The sequence below is a fragment of the Aythya marila genome (assembly GCF_965140915.1).
Source record: "Aythya marila genome assembly, chromosome: 1".
NCBI classification, from domain to species: Eukaryota; Metazoa; Chordata; class Aves; order Anseriformes; family Anatidae; genus Aythya; species Aythya marila.
Window position 1 is genome coordinate 19,250,491 of NC_139042.1, and position 21,637 is coordinate 19,272,127.

Consider the following 21,637-nt stretch of genomic DNA (forward strand, 5'->3'; position numbering starts at 1 on the left):
AGCGTTAAAAGTTTGTCAAAATACTATATTTAAAAGAAGTCTCTCCAGCACTATGGTGAGTAGCTCTAACTAGCACCAGGGTATAAGCTGGCAGCAGCTGTGAACAGCTATTTAGGTTGCAGGCTTAAATAGCTTTGTTCCAGAAGTATGGAGAATATGAAATGACAGCATTAAATGATTTTTTTGGACTTTTGCTTTTTTTTTTTTTTTTTTTTTTAAAGCAAGGTAGAGGGAACAAAGAAGAGACTTTAGTGCCCTCTGCTCCTAATGCTAAAGAAAAATACCACCCCTGCCTATGTACTCTCCAAGCTCCAGTGACTACAGTTCTTCACATGCACAACTAGAGAAAATATCATGCAGCACTGAACTAGGAAGATTCTCTAAGGAGGCAGAAGAAATGAAAGGTAAATCAAGCAGTTTAATTTAACAAGCTTAGCTTGCAATAGTATTATCTTTGAATAACGATTAATTGCTGTCAGCACATCAGAAAAAAAAAGCTATTTTAAAATTAGATTTGGGACATTAAGCTCTTAAAAGGTGAATATAAACATTCATATGCTAGAAATGCAGGTCATTTTATATTTTGGAAGCACAATGTCACAACAAAGTGCAGGTCACAGATACTGCGGGCACATTAATATCTTTTAGATTAATTTCAGCCCAGCTTGACATTAAATATTTATCTGAAGCTTTTTGTTACAAAACAGCTTTTAATTAACAAAGAACAGTAATCATAGCTGTTAGCATGATGAGTTGATAGTAAAAGCTATAATATTATAAACGTTTATAGTTTTGTTAAATGCTTTTATAACATTTCTTTTCTATAAATGGGTTACACATATTGAAACAACAAAGCTACAGTCTATACATTCACACTTGCTCTGGCCACCCTGTAAAATAAGTAGCCAAATTATCCTGGTAGTCAAAGATGACTTTGGGGGTATTCATTTCAAGAAATGTTATTTGTTTGTCATGAGGCAATCAGAGGTAACCCACCCTTTCGAGGGGATAGGATGGAGCAGGCAGGCAACCCTTCTGGTGTCAGCACAGCTCTGCTTCCTCTCCAGCCTCACACGACCTGATAGCACCCAAACCTCCCGGTATGAGATGACACCAAGCTAAGTCTGCAGGTGGTTCACAAAAGAAACTTAACACATTTCTGAATGTCTGTAAGGTTTTTATTTCAAGAGACACAACAGGAGGATGTACGCTTAATTCATATTCACTTTAGATGACTAAGAAAATGGAAATAATTGGAAAATTAGGCTGGTAGGGAAAATGGGAGTGTTGCTTCTTCAAGTCTGGAGGAGGAAAACTTCCATCTCGGACACCTTTAGAGGGTAAGTTCTACTGCAGCACTTCACTTACTGTTGCAATTCACTGATGGCTTCCACTGATGGATTCCTCTTTCCTTCTCTTTGTGCTCACTAAAATGCACCGCGTTTTTCCCCTATACAAGGTAGCAAAGTCATAGTATCAGAGTAAGCTGCTAACATGACACAGTATATAGAAAGAAAGCCCACTACCTTTAATTTTTGCATGCTAAAACTAACAGCATTTATAAAGTAAAAATACAATTGAAAAGCTATCTTCTTCCAATAATTTGTTCACAATGTAGAGCAGAAACAAGATTCAAGTACCTTACTCCAGTTAAGACCAAGTTTAAAGTGAATATAGTGTATTCAAATAGAGCTAACCCATTTGTAAGTGTTTAGAAGTTGAATGCTGCCTTGAATTGAAGAAGTGACTGCACAGAAGTTGCAGTGGTAATGAAATCAGCTAAGCCGCGTGTCCAGCCCCTGGCGGAGTGGACTGCAGGGAAGATGAATTACACAGAAGGCTCACCACGCTTCGGGAAGGGATTGCACTTAATGCCCCGGAATGTGCCTCGCTGAATGCCTGTGTCCAGCAACATTGGCTGGAATCCAAGCAGATCCATTACGTTCCCTTTATACATCAACTTACCACATGCCTCGGTGACACCACAGATATGCCTTTCCTCCTCCCCTTTATTTTTAACTTGAGTATCTTCAACACAACTGAGATACATACTTCAGGCTATACCATTAAGGAGGATTTTAAACCCAGTTTAGCACTTTGTAAATTATTGTGTTATCTTTTCACCTCTAATCTAACACTGTATTGTAAAAAACCAGGCAAATTGAAGTAATGATATAGTTCACACAGATGCTTACATGAGTTACAGTACTGTACTTTCACATGAAGTTATCTGTGTGTGAACCTTTTTAATGGTCCATAAAAACAATTATGTTGACTCTTCCTGTTTCTGAACACAGTCTTTCTTGAGAAGTTCTTTGCAAACTGATAGGGTATAGAGAAGCTCATGATACATTTCCTTTATTATTTTTTTTTTTCTTTATCCAGTTATATCCAAATCTAGCTGAGAAATAGTACATGTTTGAAACTATATGCCTATATTTCACTCTGGACCTACAGGAATCATGTTTTAACACACATAGTAATACCATGACAACCTAAATAATTTTACTTAAAAATAAATAAAAAAGACAAATCTCCAGAAAGCTTTTTCTTTTTAATAAACTGGTCTGAATACAGGTCTGGTTTTAAGCCTTGAACTTTCTGGACTGGCTGGAAAGAAAGATCACAGTTTCAGCACTTCCCAGAATTTTTTTTTTATTGTTGTTCAACTTAAAAAGATCATCCTAGAACATGTAGTAACATGGGTGGTAAGATGCTTACTTGTGTTGTGCTCTGTCTGGAGCATGGATTTGAACCTAGATATTCCATACCTCAATCTTAAGGTTTTCCTTGTTCTCACAAAATGATCTCTCTTCGTTATTATTTTAGACAGGAGAAATCTTCTGAAGTTGTGTAGATTACAACAACCTCCTTATTTTTCAACAACAAAAAGAATAACAAAAACCCAAACCCCAAACAGAACTGCCAGTTCTCCAGCAACCTTACTACTACAGGAAAATCGGAAAATCAGAAGCTTTTTGTAGGCAAATATTGATATCCAGGATTTCTCAGTATAGTTATTGTTATGATCAAGTGTGGCCTTGTTACTTTTAACACTAGGCTGCTAGTGACCCCCCCTCCCCTTTTTTTTCTCCTTCAAACTTACAATTTTCTCAAGTTTCTTCTGTGTGGGAAGTAATCCTTTCTCTCTTTCCATCTGGAGGAACTGAGGGTCACTAGCCCTCAGTTTAAATGAAGAAAGTAAGCCATATGGAAGAAACTTACATGGAAAGGAGACAGCACATAAAATAGATGACCAACTAGGAATTTGACAAGTTGAAAGCAGTCATCAGTTTTTGCAGCCATTTTTCTGTTCTTAAAAGCTTGTTTTTGCATGGTGGTGAGTACTGCAACTTGGCACTTCAATAACAGATGTTTCTCACCTTGTGATTTAACAAATGCCACCAAAGAACTCATTAAGACTCTTACTACTCTTCATTCTCAAATCTAAAAGTACATATACATGTATATATTGAACCTACCACTTAGTTTCATCAAGAATATTAACAAAACATTCAATTTTATTAAAGCTGTATTACTGTTCACAACACTGAGAAAGTAGCTTAACTTCCCTGAAAAACTTCTAGCCTTTACAGTTAGGAAGTGTCAACCCTGGAGGTTCAAAACCAATAAAAATAACCACACGATCTTAAATAAAAACCTTACGTTTTTGGGCAGTCCAATCTTAAGGCATGATTTATGATTGCTGAACATTTATGACCACTACATCACCACACCACAAAGCTCAACTTAGTCTCTAGTCAAAGCATTGTAATAGGTTGGATATGTGGTAGGTAAATTGCTAATAATTTTATATATATATATCAGGAATTTAATTTCTTTGTCAGACATTTCATGAACACTTGTTTTATATCTAATGGAAAGTTAAATTATGCTATTTTATGTACTTATTGCATGCAATAACACAGGATACTTTACTCAGTGCATACATTAGCTCCAAAAATACAGCAGAACAAACTCTGGAGGACACTAGAGCCGCTTTCTCTTCTTGCTTCCCTTACTATAAAAGGTATTACATTAAGTAGAAAGACTGCAGTACAAAAACAGAATAAAGGATATTTTTCCTGCAAAGACAGAATAGGCTTTTTTGAGCTGTCTATAACTGAAGTTTGTTGCATTCAGCAAAATATCTGAATACAAAAAATATTCAACCGAGGTATGGGCATGAGTGCTGCAAGCATGCTATCTTCACATTCTTAAGAAACTATTCATGGACTTTGCTCCTTGCAAAGTACGAGCTCCAGGGCCCACGCCCTATTCACAATCAAAAGCACATCCCTACTGTGTCATGACTACCTGAACACAAGCTGATCACTACCAGTAACTCCTCAGCTGTCTACTCCTCACCAGTAAGCTCCTCAGCCGCAGAGGAGCGGCTGAGGGAGCTGGGCTTGTTCAGCCTGGAGAAGAGGAGGCTCAGGGGTGACCTTATCGCTCTCTATGGGTACCTCAAGGGAGGCTGTAGCAAGGTGGGGGTTGATCTGTTCTCCCACGTGCCTGGTGACAGGACGAGGGGGAATGGGCTTAAGTTGAGCCAGGGGAGTTTTAGGTTAGATGTTAGGAAGAACTTCTTCACTGAAAGGGTTGTGAGCCATTGGAACAGGCTGCCCAGGGAAGTGGTGGAGTCACCATCCCTGGAAGTCTTCAAAAGACGTTTAGATGTAGAGCTTAGGGATATGGTTTAGTGGGGACTGTTAGCGTTAGGTCAGAGGTTGGACTCGATGATCTTGAGGTCTCTTCCAACCTAGAAAATTCTGTGATTCTGTGATTCAAGGTTTGCTGACAGAGAAGGCGCATTTTACAGTTTCTGAAGTACTAGCAGAGCAATCTTTCCTCAACTTTTGCTCAGCTTTTAAATTTGCTTTTACTTCAGAGCTAAGGACTTGTGCGATGACCAAAAACTTGTGGAATCGTCCCAGTTACAGCATCTGGTCTGATAAAGGATATTGCCTCTATCAACTTTGTTTTGCCAAACACATTCATAGGGACACTAAACGGCTGGGAGTGTCCCTCAAACATGAAGTGATGGGAAACATGACAATCTCCAGTCCTGAAGAGGCAAAATAACAGCCCAGGTATGGCCTCCAGGATGACAAGAAACATTATGCATGAAGCATAATGCACTTCAAAGAACTGCAAACAACTTCTGAATCCACTTTTGCTGGTCTAGTAGATCAACTGGATATTTCCAGTGGCTAGAAACAGATGTCCACAACATGAATTTATAGAGGTGATACACAATCGGGAACTCTACTGAACTACACAGAAGGGCCTGTACACCACAACCAGAATTTAAGCCCTACGTTGTCTGACCCGAGAGCCACTCTACCTCACATTACCCTCCACCTTCTAATTCTGTATTCAGAGCTAAACCCATTGCTTCAGCAACAAAGCAATGAAGGGAGTAGAAGCAAGCTCCTTCCCTCCTGGAAAGTGACAGTGTAGGGCAGTTCAAGGTGCGGAGGCTGCTGGTCCTTGAAGTGCTGCCGGGAGAGCTACCCAACTCACAGGCTGCATGAAAAAGAGAGGACCCAGGACCCTCTGCACAACTGCATCCTGTAGAGCCTTCTATGAGGAAAGAGTCCTGCAGGGAAAGCTCCCAGACCCCCAGAAAGATGAAGTTAACCAGCAGATAGGGCATGAAGAAGTGAAATAGATGTGCCATCAGGCTGACATCTACACTCTCAGAAATCCCCCCCCAGATGAGTCAACCATGCGATAGCACTTGGTATAAGCACTCTGTGCTGTTTGTATCACTATTCGGAAAGACTGGAAATGCTACCACTAGGAGTAAGTATACAGTGTGAAGGAAAAGATGTAGTGTAACATTATATACTGCTCTAAGAGTTTTACAGCAAGGAATCTGACTACAATTCACTACTGCTGACAATACATCTTGAACGCATCACTGTCATTTCAAGAAGTAGTACTGTCCAGGGACCTCTTCATCCCAAACACTGAAATGAGGTACTGATGATAAACATACAGCAAACAGATGACATTTTCACAGATGAAACCACATTATTTTTTACAGAAGTGTTCACATAAAGAATCAACTGTATAGTGCTATACAAACTCTGCTCAATTAGCACATAAAAATTTCAGTGCGCCGAAATTTTTGTATTTTCCTTTGTATTTTACACTTTTGAGGCTGAAGAGAAGTAAGAACATGAATCTTAAAATTAAACAATGCAACACCATTTGGCAATATGACATTGTCAGTTCTCCAAATTTAACAGCAGCTGGGAAAAAAGTATGTCAGCAATTTCCTACGATGTTTTTCTGGAAGATTGAGTAGGAACATTCCATACAACAGGCATATTCACAATAACAGAAAACACTGTGTTCTAGGAAAAGCAATTTTATATACGTTACACTGCTTACTGTCCATGATGGTTCTTCAGCTGAGTTGAAAATTAGTTTAAATTAATTTAAAGTTTAATTAATTACTTTTAATCCAGAAGCATAAGAGTTGCTTTAGATTTTGCCATTTTTGTTCTTGATGATGAGTCCTTCGCGTAGCTCACAGCCTAAATGTATTTAGCTAAAGACCTTAGTCTTTAGCACTCTTTTCAACAAAGTCGCTGGAAAAAGCTTAAGATAAGCACAAATTTATTTATGGAAGTGCTTAACTACAGCTCTATGTGAAAAAAGGGAACAATTATTTTTCCTCAGAAGGTATTGCAGCAGCGATACACACATGTGCATGAACCAAGCAAGCTACACAGAACTCCAGATCTGTTTTAATACAGAAAATTATTTACTTTGACTGGCAAATTAAAACGTTTATTTGAACCACAACATAGAGCATGTTTAGCTCTTGTAAATTAGTCTCAACATATTTTAAGGTTTTGCTGAGAAGCTTTCATATGGGAAGGTCCAGCTATATCCAATTTAAATGAGAAGAGTTTCCAGAGCTTAAAAAATTGTCGCTTAAGTAAGGAAAAAATAGCAGCATGCACTGCCAGATAATTTGGTGTATGGCTAAGAAAATAATTTCAGACCAAGTAAGTCACAGCACAAGAAAAGTATCTGCACATTGTAGGGCTCACCCAGCTGAGCACAAATAGAATAAATCTGCATCTTGTTTAAGAAGCTCTATTTCCATTACTCAGTTGTTTCTCACGTGCTTATAAACCTCCCAGGCCTAACCACAGAATCAGAATATGAAAGATTGCATTTCTTCCACTGAAAACATTATATTAAAACTTGTCCACATTTTTAAAGTAGCTGCTGTAACTGCATTTTTATAAGGTCTTCCTCTAAATTACATTAGTGACACAGACATTTCATGAAGACAAACCAGATCTTGCACTTGTCTGAAGTACTGAAACAATTGTTTATGTTCTCTGATACATGCAAGTTAGCATCAAAATTTATTAATTTATTAACTGCCCAGGATGTTCTATTGCAGACACAACTCACTGCAAAAAACAGTAAGCTACTCCTAAGTGAAGATGGATCTCTTGAAGAACAGTTATGCATTAAAAACAGAAGTACATCAAATGTGAACAACTAAACAATGTATTAATTTCCCTCATTTGTTCCCTACAAAGAAAATATAGATTTTATAATAATGCTTTACATTAGATAACAGTATCTGAATTGCTCTGGGAAACCCAGGTTTTAAACTGATAAATGCTTTGGTATTGTTACTTTTGTATGTTAATGTTCTTTTTTTTTCCCACTTTGTATTTTATTTTGGAGACTAGTGTTTATTCCGACTGATTCACATCTTCAGCAAAAGCCTGTCCTTTTCGACTTATTCCCAAGTACTCCATATTCCTAAGGCCATCAAGCATCTTCTTCGGTACAAAGGGTTGCCAGATGTTTTATCAACCAGCTTTATTGCATTCCTCAACAAGAACCACAGTCTAATAATGCTATCTCCTCAGGCAAATGAGCAAGGGAAAACATTTCCCTCTGTGACAATTTCAGGCTACTGACACCACTGTTACTTTAAATACAGACACTATGAGGTTATGAAGTAATAGTAAAATGCAGCATCTTAGCATCATTTTGACTCACATATCCAAGAAAAAAAAAAAAAAAAAAAGACAGATTACCAGGTAAATCCAGAGCTGCTTCACAAACAAATCCAGAGGGAACTGTTACAGGGGTTGTGCTGCAGCCCTAAGCCACTCTTCTGTCTATTGCAGCATTCAGCTCTGGTGTCTTCTAACCTCCAAAGCTTTGGAAAAGGAGAAGCAACAGTCAAGCAATGTGCTCAGTGTGTAACCCATAACACTTTTGCACTGAAAAATAAAGTTCATTTTGGCAAATCCCTGAAAGAATATAACACTGTTACCATGTTGTATCATCAGAGCAATATGGCAACACAGACCTTTCCTAATTTCTCTTCAACAAAGCTGCACAGCAGCATACCCACAACACAAGTTTCAAAGCCAGGCCTGACTCAGCAGTGAGCAGTCACCATGAGCAGCCTTCAGCTGAACTTCAGGCAGAATCCAGCCTTCCTATTCTGGGCATAGCTGGTAAATTAGACCAGAAACTTTCAAAATAAAACCCATAAAACTTCAACATTATCATACCATTAAGTTTATTTTCTTAGTCTTGTATTTGCATAGTGAGTATTTTATGTGCATCTTATACATATGCATGACACCCTTAGACATTCCTTAGAAATGTATGCATAAAATGTAACTTTATATTTATAAGTACATATAAAGCTATATGTGTATAAGTGTATTGTATTTTAATATTGCATTATAATTCATTAATATATTATTAATATGGCAGTATCTCCAATAATAGGTCTTATTCAAGTAAAAGTCTACTTTTAAAAGAAAGATTCAGAAAAAAATGATTTCTGGAAACACTGATTTCCTTCAGTTCATATAAAATTTTCATTTACGCTAGAGTTAGTCTGCAGTTTTTGGAGGCAGATGAAGGAGTTTTCCTGCTGATTTGGCACAGGAGCAGGGAAGGGTTCAGTGCTGATAAGACAGTATTTATTAGCTACATCTGCTACAACTACTTTTTATAGACTCCATCACCGCAAGACAGTCACTCTCGAAATTTCTCCTACGCTGAATGGGACTTGAGGAACTAATTTAAATGCTGTCTGGTGTTTAAAGCTGACAGGACTATTCTCTTGTCCTTTGGCCCACAGAGTAGTAACAACGGTCAGAAGCAACAGTAAGGAGACAGAGCCCACTGTACGTGTTCTGAATGAGCATTTCACACCATTTGCTGTCATTAATTCTGATGATTTCTTTAGTTGGTGTCTTTGTGGAATATTTTTAAACTAAATTAAGCCTACTTATGTTAAGTAAAGTAACATCATTCAAAGAACCATAGAAAAAATAAATAAATTAGACATTACAAGGTACCCACACTGAGTGACCTGGAAGCACCCAATGCAGGAAATAAGCAGATGTACTTAACGTTAACAGCCCTAATGCTACTGTCACAGCTGTCACCAGTGAAATCTGTGAGACTTTCCCCACAGCACAAATTAATGTAGATTCAGAGCTACTTCTGGTTACCTTGTGCTGCAAAATGCTAACTCACTTACTGGGAATAGTCAGATTTAGCCAGCTACTGTGCCTGTAGACAAAAACCTACAAGGAAGTGTAATACAGAGCTCTATAGCTCATCCTGCAAACATAATAACAGAATTGATACTATTGTTTGGACACATATGATCATTTTTTACAAAAAAAAAAAAAAAAAAAAAAAAGGCTACTTATCACTCTGCCTGTTCAAAGTTCTTAGAAACACCATCCTTTCAGATACATCTTCCATCTAAGAAAGGAGATAAAAAAGAAATATTATAACATAAGATAGGTCTAGTATTCCCAATAAATAAATATTGGTTTCCTCCTGGGGTATTTGTTAAAAATCAGATTATTTTGTATAATTATTTCTATCCAGAATAGTATTCTTAACTTGCAGTCAAACTATTTTCTTACTCGTTCGTGTTTGTCCACTAGCATAAACAGCTAATGACTTTCAACCTGTAGCATTAACCTTTCATTACACCAAAATCAAAATAATAGCTAAAACCACAACAAAACCATGCAATTTCAAATGTCCACATGTATCAAAGTGCCTAGAGAATGCTAGTTAAATTTTGCTTAATTACTCAAGTCATACAGCCGGAGCAAATCTAAGTAGAAGGTGACAGATCGGATGAAAGATAGTTAAATTTTAACCTCGACCCCTAAGATTACATTTGACATCATGTTGTTTTAGTATCAATGAAGACACCTGTACAAAGAATCTCTGTGCACACAGAGAAGGGAATAAATGTAAATATTTTCAAAGCCAAAAACTTCAGGATATAAATATCTCACATTCAAAAGGCTGAAATGGATACCGTATATTTAAAGTTGTGAAACAAATGTATATCCATAAGCAACATCTAAGTCTATAATTAATTATAACATCATGGCCCTACAGATTCCATACTCCCTATACTACATTCTATTTTGGGCACACAACATGACAATGTCTGTATGTCACTAATGCAGAGAATGATGTTTGTGATATATTTAATATCTCCGTTATTGATTTAGACCGCTTAGTGGATACCTGATACACACAGTATTTCCACAACACAGTGAAATACAGAATTAAACAAGAGGTAGCTAAGGTTACCCTGTTTGGCTGCACAAGAGGAACAGCTCGGAAAGACTGAAGGATCTTTCAGGGAAGGGAAAGAAAAAAAAAAGATTAGGGAAGGCTGAGCTGTTAATCCAATTCTAAAAAGCTCTTCCTGTGGATGAGATTCATAGATTTATTGATGCTTAATTATTGCAGGAATGGTGTTTTAAAATGAGTTTTTGAACACATCATTGTCATAATATTTGGGACTATTAACTCTAATTTACTCCTGGATGAACTAGGAAGCAACACTGTTGTTAAGGTATTTATTTTCGTGCACAGACTCAACCCAAGTACTTCCGTTTACTTCTAGATGCACTGGCAAGAAAACAAAACAAAACAAAAAAAAGAGAGTATATTGACATGACACACCAGAGTTAGAAGGCGGATGCATGAGTTGTGTTAAAATGTTTTATGTAGTCACTGAGTATCCCAGGAATGAAATGACAAATTGACTTCCCATTTCCTTTCAAAATTAGGAAGTGTTCAGTGTGTTTACCTACGATGTTTAACTGCCTTGTCATGATCATCATGCTTTGTCATATTTATTGAGATAGTAAGTATAGCAGGAAAGACACATCAAAGTAAAATAGGAAGCTCGTAGAAGGATGCTACCAATGCTGACAAGAACACTGCCTCACTACTCACCAAGAAAAAGCCTTCCCAGCACTGAGCACTGCTGTCAAGAAACGTGAGAGCTTTGAAAGACCTTGAATCAAACCATCAGCAGCAGGAAAACCCAAGCCCAGCATGGTGTGGGATGGACAAGGTAAAGCAGGAAAAAACAAAAAGTAATGAAAAAAGCATAAGCCTTACTTAAAGTGGCTCCAGCCCACAACAGTAATTGTGATTTTAATGGTTTTTATATGGCCTTGTTTCACCAGGCAGATTTTAAGCATCAGCCGTACGGCCGTGTGGTCAGGTCTGCACGAGGCTTCTCTGAGGCCTGCAAGCTCTCAGCGTGCCTGATGTGGATTAAAAACATTTGCATTACATTTCCAAAGCCTGTTAAAGCGTTCACTGTGGACTTGTATTTTATACTTGCTTAATTATTCTTTTGTGAGCATCCTCGATGTGCTGTTACATTTGCATTCGCAATTAATTTCATAGAATCGTAGAATATCCAAGCTGGAAGGGACCCACAGGGATCATCGAGTCTAGCTCCTGGGTCCCCCAAAGGACCACCCAAAAATCAGACCATGTGTCTGAGAGTGTTGTCCAAACACTTCTTGAACTCTAACAGAATAAAGACTCAAAGGCAAATGCTTTGAAATTATTACTTAAAACACAAAAATTATTCTAGGATTTTTGATCAAACAAAAGCTGGCTTTTTTTTTTTTTTTTTATTATTATTATTTCTATGACAGAGTAAGCACAAGAATCTTCTTGTCTATTTTTCAGATTAGGCTGTACATATTCTTACCAGATTTATTTTAGAACCAGATTCCTCCGGGCAATTCCATACATCACTACAAATCCTTATGCAATTTTATCCAGACTTCTATATTTATCGAGACACCTCATCTTAACAGCAATGTTCTTCCTTAGCATGAACCAGGCTTTTAGAACAGATTGCACAGGAACCCCCACAAAAATTCCCACTCTAACAAGATTTGCCAACAAGTCTCAGTTTAACGCACTTACATGTGAAGTATAGATTAAACAATGGTTCGTAGAAAAAAAAATATATATATATATTTTAATATTTGGTGACTGAATTCAAATGCCACACACATACATCCTATCTGCCAACAGTGAAAACCTTCTACATGCAGTTAATATGCATTCTACCTTCCTAGATATAATCTATATTAAAATAAATAAAAGGGAGGAAATGTGAGCTAAAAGTTGTGTAAGTGTAACGTAAGTCACGAAGTGGTCCGGGATACACGGGATATGCAAAAATATCAGAATCCAAGAGCTATTCAAATCTTCCTTCCACTGCTCTAAAGAAATTGCTTCAAACAATTTAAACAAAAAGCTGCTTTTGACATGCATGCAACTGACGTCATTTGTTTTGGTAGCACATAATGAGGGGCAGTGACACCAAGAATGTAATACCAAACTCATGCCTGCACCAGAAGTTACCAATCAAGTGAAAATAAGCTAAAAAGGTAACATATGCATAGCTGACATTAGTTAGTGAATCATCTATTGATCAGGATTGAAATTTTTAGCCAGATGAAAACCATGCACAATGTACTAGAACCTGTCTGAAACAAATCCATCCCAGCACTCAATGTGTGACCAACAGTCTGCTCTCTGAACTATTAAAACCATCTTTATCAGATTCCATGTCTGGAAGCCCAAAGACTTCTCCTGCAACCCTGATAAACTTCTGAGTTACATTTAAGTGCAGCACTCTCCCTAGATTATCTTACGAACTAGCACTTTGAGCTCTCTATCAGCCAGGATTTGTGAAGACGTCCTCCAGAGGATTATTTTGCCTTTACCGTTGTGCCAGATCCCTGAACAAAAACTGGTGTTCAGGGTATCCTTTACGGTATTCTGCATTATTCATTCAAACAGTGTTGGGCAATAGCTCCAAAATACATTTTAGTGGTGGTTACATACATAGCCCAAGAAAATGAACTAAAGCTCCAATGTTAATCAGAAAAAGTATTTTACTCACAGCTGTTTGGAGTAACAGTTTTCATGAAATGGCCACACAGTCACCACTCCTGTGTGTGCCTATCTTTGGCTGTGTTAAGAATCGCTAACATTAGAAAACTGGAAAAGGGTGAAACACTCCACGCAGTTTAACATAATCCAAAAAGAGATTCCCGGACTTCTTCCCCACCCTTCCACTTTCAAACACAAAAAGGCTATTTTCTCCTTCAAAAAACAAAAAAAAAAACACATTTTAAAATAAAATAAATATTTAATTAATATCAGACACTAAAAAAGCACAAGTGGTTTGTTATCCATTGTGAAAGAGTAGGATTATCTTAACTGAAAATGTTAAGATCAAATGCATGATCAAATACAATTTATGTATTTAAGACCTCTACAACAGGAACTGAGTTTCTTCTTATCTGGAAGAATCATAGCACATCGCTGATATGACACACAAAAAAAAAAAAAAAAAAAAAAAGGGGGGAAGATGAAGAGAACTAGGCTATAATGATGTAACAGAGACCAGCAGCAAGAACTGTTATTAAGTTTGCAGAATGGTTGAGGTTGGAAGGGACCTCTGGAGGTCAAGTTATGTTTTCCACTTAGCTCAGGGAAGCTGGATCAAAAATGTAACTACCAAGTAATGCTCCCCTGGTTCTTGGAAAAGAATGCTGCAACAACATCACCTTTATCAGTACCAAACAGACAGGACTTCCACACGTTGTTATTATATATATACACACCAGTAACAACTTTACTCAGCCTCAGTTGGAAAGAGTGACTCAGACTCAGCACAAAATGCAACACTCTACAGAGGGTGGATCAAATTGTATTCTTCTTTCTGAAACCGGTGACTAAACACATCAGTAAATAAACTCAGCAGGGGTAGGAGACACTGCCTGTGGCAGCTTGGTGCTTCTCAGAGCTCTCTTATCATCTGCAACATGTGTGTGCATGAGGTCGAAGCTATGGTCCCTTGGCAAGTTCCCAGGCTTGATGGTACAGTTTCCTGATGCCTGCTATCCCAAATCCACTTGCACGCCCTGTGGCAATCCTGTACTTGATTCTTGACCCTGATAAGGACAACCTGAGCGACTGCAAACTGACTTGCAATGAACAGTGTGTTTTAAGCAAAGGATTCCAGCAGCTGTAGGATGTGTAACACCACCTTACGATTGGAAATTGCAAGACCTGGGACAACACCGCAAGTCTGATCAGGGTTCCCAATTACTCATCGTTCTGGAATTACTGAAAACCAACTTATGACGTATCACCACAGTGTGTAGTGTAGTGTGTACATTTCTGACCCAGGCATGTTGTTTAGAAGAAACACGTTTGGTGAACTTCAGTATAATCACCATTTTCAGTCACACTGGTAGAATGAAGGCACCCTTCATTTGGAAAAGCTGATCTAGATTATCCCAGCACCGGCTGTATCTGTTCCAGGACATGCAATGGAGCTTCACTGGTAAATAACAAGGATAGATAGAACTAGAGCCTGGTATCTATAAAAACTGGGGGGAGGAGGGAGGAAGAGATTATGTTAATTTTGCTCTAAAATTTTTGTACAGTAGTGATTTACTCTCATTTGTAAGGACTTATTCCAATACATTCCCTGTACCTTTCTAAACAACAGATCAACGAATATTGAGAATGAAAGTAACTACATTAATCACACATAAAGCTGAAAAACTTCTAAGTAATTTGATGGAAACTAGTTTGATTGACACTAAAGGAAAACCTAAATAGCTATCAATTTCAATTACATAAACTAAACAAATTATTTAGTTTTTACAGTGAAGACTGACTGCAATAAAGCTATTAATGGTTGTTACATCTCACTGTCAGGACAAGAACACGAACTCAATCGGTGCCTCAAATTATGCTGAAATAGTGCCACTTTGTCAACTTCACTCTGTCAGGCATCTTAAATAATTACCACCCATTTTGCAGTGATTTATTCTTATGATTCAACAGTAAAGACTGTATTACTAAGAAAAACAGGGAAGCATCATAGCTTAAAGGGCTCAGCAGTCTCAAGAGCAGATGCTAGGCCTGGTACTTGAGAGGGAAATACAAACACTTCCACTGCGTATACTTTTATTACCACAATGCTCATGAAAATTGTGATGCTTAATTTCAAATACTTGCCTTAATCTATAAAATTTCCAGTATTTATCCTGCACACAATTCCCCTACATAACCTACAGCAACATTAACAATACATAATTGTCTACAAGCCTAATCTCAAGCAAAGCTTGAGATCTCAAGCCAAGCTGCCTGAGATCCACTGTAGTGAAAAGGGATAATATAAAGTCAGGTCATCCACTGGTAGAATAAGAAATGTATCTCAATTTAAGCAAAAGCTCTGAACACTGAGTTTCAGAGCACTCTGACTGCTCTGAAAAGCACTCTGAAACAAAGAGTGCTCCAAAACATAACATAAAGGTGACACGTTTCAACACTTTGCGGTGCTTTTGATTGTTTCTTATTTCTGTCTGTAAGAAGCCACTGGTAGCATCCAAACTGCTTAAAAGAAACGCAGCCTGCTGCTTTGGTTCTATTAACCTGTCCTCACGGATTTTACAGGCCACTTCTGCTTTCAATTTACTGCCCTTAGCACCATGCGCTGCATGGCCAGTTCTGAAGTACTTTTTTGAAGTGTCACTACATTAATTGCAGCAACACAGAGCTCAAGATGTACGGAGAATTTCTGTCTGCAAGTACAATGGGATGTCCAACACTCTTTTATCAGGAAACAAAAAAGTTTAAATTGAATAAACTCCTTAACATTTGCAGAGTCCAGCAACTTACTGTCTCCAATAATGAATTGATTAAAGAAGCCGTAGATTTTCCGTCCCCCCACAGAGTTATAAAGTGTACCCGTTGGACTGTCCATGTGTTACCTGGAAGCTAGTCCAAGAACACATGAGCACCAAAGCTATATCCCTTCAACCCAGCAGTCTTTAAAAGCAATTACTTCCTGCATTAACACATTTTATATATACCCACATACAGTGTACTTATGCAAGTGTCCCATACATATAGGTAATAGGCCTCAAGGACAGGATTTTTTTTTAAACATAACGCAATGCTGCTGAAAAATGTCATAGCTAATATAAATATAAATAAATATAACATCTTATTCTGCTGGCTGTTTACAGCAGAAGACACATTTCCAGTAGGAATTCTACTGCAATAACATTTGCCTTTCTTGCTGGGAGCACGTACAGAAAACCAAAGTTTTAAGATGCGCTGTCCAAGAAGTCAGGACTGACACTTAACCTATTTCAGAAGCATTCTTATTTAAAAAGTGGAGTTTCCTCCAGTGCAACACCTAAGACTGCAATATCAAAAATAATAATAAAAAAAAAACACTCCTTGTTCTTGATTTGAGAATAAATAAGATCGCTATTTACCTGCCTGCAGTTCAACCAATATTTGCTAAGAGATAGGATCTCAAAGCATACAAACCATGGAATTCTTCCAAAATTTCCTAGGTAGAAGCAGCTGAATGGCAATGCAATCATACACTGACCTCCTAACCCCATCCCATGCTAACCTGCTGGCCCAGATCGCTTCGAGGACTTCCCATCTTGGAAGCCTCACTAACTTTAATCGACAGCCATCTGAGGGAAGAATGGGAAAAAGTTCACTCCACAAAATGAGTAACAGCAGGAAGCGTGACTGTGTTTTGGAACTTGTGGTGATTGTTTTGTAAATAACGAGCATCTGTTCTTGACCTTCTGCACGAGTACTGATGCTCCAAGGCATTGTAATGTTCATCGCCCAGATTCTGAATGTACCCACTGGTATCACCCCACCTGCTGTGTGTATTTCAGGTGGAATATAGAAGTGGCATTTTGGGGAAATGTCCTTTGTTAAGGGGGGAGCGTGCTAATGCCTCAGAGCACCTGAAGCTCAGGCTGGGCATCGCAGACCCGAAGCCAAGCCCTGGAAGCTGCCACCAGACGGGCAGCTCAGCACGGGCCACATCCCCACGACCACCACACGAACCCCTCGGGGCTGTCAGGCCCCCCCTGCTTGCTTCCACCGCAGAAAACACCCAAATTATTGAGAACCACGCGAACCAGGAGCACCTCTGCCCAAACACAGCTGCCGGGGGGCCCCTCCTGACCCCTCCACGGCAGCGGCTCCCCCACTCCGCCGGCACTCGGCTCCCGCAGGCCGCTCCCCACACAGCCCCCCCGGCCTCCCCCCGGCCCCCGGGGCGAGCGGCGAGGGCTGCCCGGAGCGGGGCTGCCGGCGCCTTACCTGAGCCAGGACGGTGAGGAAGGCGCCCGCCCCCGGCCGCCCCCGCCAGCCGCCGTAACACGCCGCCACGGAGCCTCCCCCGAGCAGGACGGCGGCGGCGGCGGCCCCCCTCCAGCCGGCCGGGCGCCGCTGGCTCCGGGCGGGCCGCAGCGCGGCGAGGCGCCCCCGGAGCGGAGCGCGGGCGGCCGCCGCCAGCGCCGCTCTCCACGCCGCCATCTTCCAGCCGGCCGCCGACATGGATGCGGCCGCTCCGCCGCCGCGGGGGCGCATGCGCGGCGGCCGGGCTGAGGCCGCGGGATGGAGGGGGAAGGCTCCGGGCACCCCCCCGGCGCAGAGAGCCCGGCTGGGTGGTGGTGGAGGGGAAAAGTGGAGTCACAGGGACGTTATAGTTGGGAAAGGTCTCCAAGGTCATCTGGTCCAACCATCCCCTACCACCAATGTCACCCACTAAGCCATGTCCCCAAGCACCACGTCCAACCTCTCCTTGAACACCCTCAGGGACAGTGACTCCACCACCTCCCTGGGCAACCCGTCCCAGTGCCTGCCTGCTCTTTCTGAGCAGAAATGTCTCCTCATTTCCAACCTGAACCTCCCCTGGTGCAACTTGAGGCCATTCCCTCTGGTCCTATTATCTGTGAGCAGAGGCCGACCCCCAGCTCCCCACAGCTCCTTTCAGGCAGTTGCAGAGAGCAATGAGGTCTCCCCTGAGCCTCCTCTTCTCCAGACCAAACACCCCCAGTGCCCTCAGCCACTCCTCACAGGACTTGTGCTACAGACCCTTCACCAGCTTCGTAGCTCTGCTCTGGACACACTCCAGGGCCTTCTTGTAGTGAGCAACAGAAAACTGAACACAGTTTATTCCAGAACAAGTAACAACAGAAACATGAATAAGTCTAAAACATCCTTTTCAAGTGCAGAGTTTCTTACAAATGAGACGACAAAAGATGTTGCTTACACAAACTGTCATGGCAGAGGTGCTAACTGAAAAGCATGACAGATTGAATTGACCAGCTGTAATTACTTATGTCAGAGACAACTAGTTACCTCAAATGCTTCAAATTTATTTATTTAATTAATTAATTAATTAATTATTTGGGGAAGGGGGGTCCACTACTATTGTTCTACTGAAGCTCTCTAGGCTTTGGCTAGGTTGAGACTGATGAGTCCCATTCAAACATTGGGCTGTCTGGGAATTGATGATATATGGTCACATGAAGTAAAGCTGAGAGGAAGTTAACCTCCGTTTTTAGGCTGGTAGTACTCGGATTCGTGTTTTTGCAGAAGTTCACCTGAAGTTCACCTGGTGAATTTGGAAAAAGACTGGAGAGAGAACTGCTTCAGGCAATTCTAGACTTAAGGCATCTGGCAGAGAAAGTGCGATTTCCCATTGCTTAGGTTAAAGGCCTTCAGAAAGTACTCAGTTCATCTTAGCAAGCTGTACCTTTCACCTCTTTCTGTTACAACAGCAAGTACTGTATTGTCATCATTACAGGCGCTGCGACATCTGAAACACGGCTCTGAAACACGGAAATGCCTTTTTTCCCCTCTCACCATTAATGTGTGGTGATATACATCTATGCCACTAAAGTACTTTTAGTTCGCTGTCCTTTCCTGATCTGGATTCAGAGCCATGAATTTGATTTTGTAGGTGTTAATTTCAGTCATTTAACTAATGGCATCTCAGAATTTATCCAGTCTTCCATTAGCATGTGTTGTCCGTTGAATGTCATTCAGTGAAGTGTTTGAGACATCTTCAGGCATGTGCCACCTGAATCCTTAGCCCGATACAAACTCTTCAAAAACACCTCTGGGAAACACAAATGACTGCTCATTGCAAAATCACCCAAGAGTGCAACATGCAGGGTGAGTGGTTTCCATCCTCACAGGCTGTAATGTACATTGCAAAATCTTTCCCTATCCCCAGAGACCTAGAAAGTAAGTCATACAAGAAAATCCTTTCTAATCCTTAGATACAATAAAACATAGCAGCAAAATCCCTCTGTCATGCACAAACGCATACTGAAAAATCCGATTTCTCTTACAGAGATGTAAAACTTACAGTAAATTCCTCTCCCCTATTCCTGCTTTCCTCCAGACAGACAAAGTATTTTCTATCTCAGCCTTACAGTTTGACACTGAGTATTTGCACAAACACCTTAAGAATACTTCCCTTTCCGTGTAAGCCAATAACAAGCACTTTGTGGATGCTGGCAATGTCCCAGAAGCATTGTAGAGGATGGCTGAGGGATTTGCATTCTGAATGCCAGATCCCACAGTTTTGAACATGTGAATGCAACATAGGTAAGCATGTTTAGTTCAGCACCTTGCTAGGTATTTTCAGTTTTTCTTTGAGTAAGAACAAATAAGTAGGTCATTTGCCTTTCCTTGGATGACATTCCTGACTGAAACAGATATAGCTGCAATGTGAAAGGACAACTACTCTCCTATGACTGCAAGCACGCAATGCTGATGGGGAGGTGAGCTGTCCTTAGCCAACCTCTCTTGCTCTCCCTGCAGTAAATTCACCCCCATGTGTAGTGTCCCAGAGGAGCACAACACTACCACTGTGCAAATGAAGCTCTCTTTCCCATCCTGTACAGTTTGCTCTTCCTTGGCTTTCATTGTCCAGACAAGGGCGACGAAGCTGGTGAGGGGCCTGGAGAACAAGTCCTACGAGGAGCGGCTGAGGGAGCTGGGCTTGTTCAGCCTGGAGAAGAGGAGGCTCAGGGGCGACCTTATTGCTCTTTACAGATACCTTAAGGGAGGCTGTAGCAAGGTGGGGGTTGGTCTGTTCTCCCACGTGCCTGGTGACAGGACAAGGGGGAATGGGCTTAAGTTGCACCAGGGGAGTTTTAGGTTGGATGTTAGGAAGAACTTCTTTACCGAAAAGGTTGTTAGACATTGGAACAGGCTGCCCAGGGAAGTGGTGGAGTCACCATCCCTGGAAGTCTTTAAAAGACGCTTAGATGTAGAGCTTAGGGATATGGTTTAGTGGGGACTGTTAGCATTAGGTCAGAGGTTGGACTCGATGATCTTGAGGTCTCTTCCAACCTAGAAATTCTGTGATTCTGTGATTCTGTGATAAGCAGAAATCATTACATTTAGCAAGCTGACGTACCTGCTTTTGTAACGTGCTTTCTACATGTTGAATTCAGACTTCCTTGTAGAGGTGGTTGCGTTGCTGAAAATCTGCAAAAGCAAATTAAAAGCCTGATAAAAGATTTTCTTAAATGTTTAAGGATGTGATTTTCCTGTGAGATTCAATTCTCCACTGAATCATTATATAATAAAACTTAAATGCTGTTACTTCTTGTTAGGCATAATGAGCATAATGTGAAATCACATCCACAAATGAAAATCTAGTACCGTGAAACAAAGCCCATGGAACTCCTTTGATATTTAAGAAATAATGTCTGACATAAACTTCATTTTCTTCCATGTTTTTGTTATAAAGTAAAATGTAAAGGGTAAAAATATCAAGTAAATCTACAGCTCCACATGCCTGAATATCCAATTCTGCATCCCCGTGTCTTTTAAGAGTGTTAGGCCAAGTTCCAGCGCGGATTCAGTCTCTGCTGGGACTCCAATCCCCTCAAGAGCATTAGGCTTAGTGCCAGCATTCATTTACTGTTGTAACAGCTTAAATTAACTCCTGTTACATTCAATCTAAACCCTTTCTTACTATTTTAGACAGAATAAGATTTGAGAGGTGGATTCAGTCATCCAGTGTGAGGGCCACCCATCTTGCTAGTCGGTCTCTGGGGACTTCAAATGCTGTGTAAACAGGGTCAGGGAAGGGAACAACAAGCTGGTAGTGAATTGAGGGAAGGGGTGGCAAGCCCCCTTTTATATATGTGGTCTTATTTCAGGAGAAGTAATGTGGGGCTAGTCTGGTTTATTTACTGTGTACCATTTGACAGCTAGCTCCAACTAAATGTAAGATTTTAGTAGGCTAGGCAGTGCGCTAACAATATTTGGAGTACTTCTTTCCTGAAGGAGCTGACCAGACAAGTTAATAGAAGGACATCAAATATCAGTGTTTTATTTCATAGGTGAAGAACTGGAGGTTAAATTCTGCCCAAAGTCAGGCAGAAGA

General features: G+C 40.2%; 2 protein-coding genes across 5 annotated transcripts in view; one reads left to right on the forward strand and one right to left on the reverse strand.

The window, feature by feature from the left end:
* MICU2 (mitochondrial calcium uptake 2) overlaps window positions 1–20,119 on the reverse strand; it is a 153,364-nt gene extending 133,245 nt beyond the window's left edge. The window contains exons 1-2 of one of the 3 annotated variants that reach the window (XM_082776605.1): window positions 17,542–20,112; window positions 8,088–8,212 (exon numbers count right to left, since the gene is read on the reverse strand). Coding sequence is in view for 1 of the 3 variants with exons in the window: in XM_082776604.1 (XP_082632730.1) it covers window positions 17,542–17,811 (270 nt within the window). In the remaining 2 variants the exon portion in view is untranslated. Of the gene's footprint in view, window positions 1–8,087; window positions 8,213–9,730; window positions 9,747–17,541 lie in introns of those variants that run through there. The other 2 variants (XM_082776606.1, XM_082776604.1) reach the window with 2 other exon arrangements.
* FGF9 (fibroblast growth factor 9) overlaps window positions 13,288–21,637 on the forward strand; it is a gene marked incomplete at its 5' end in the record, with an annotated part of 57,508 nt that continues 49,158 nt past the window's right edge. The window contains 2 exons of one of the 2 annotated variants that reach the window (XR_014318892.1): window positions 13,288–14,734; window positions 15,856–16,058. Of the gene's footprint in view, window positions 14,735–15,855; window positions 16,059–21,637 lie in introns of those variants that run through there. The other variant, XM_082776631.1, reaches the window with a different exon arrangement.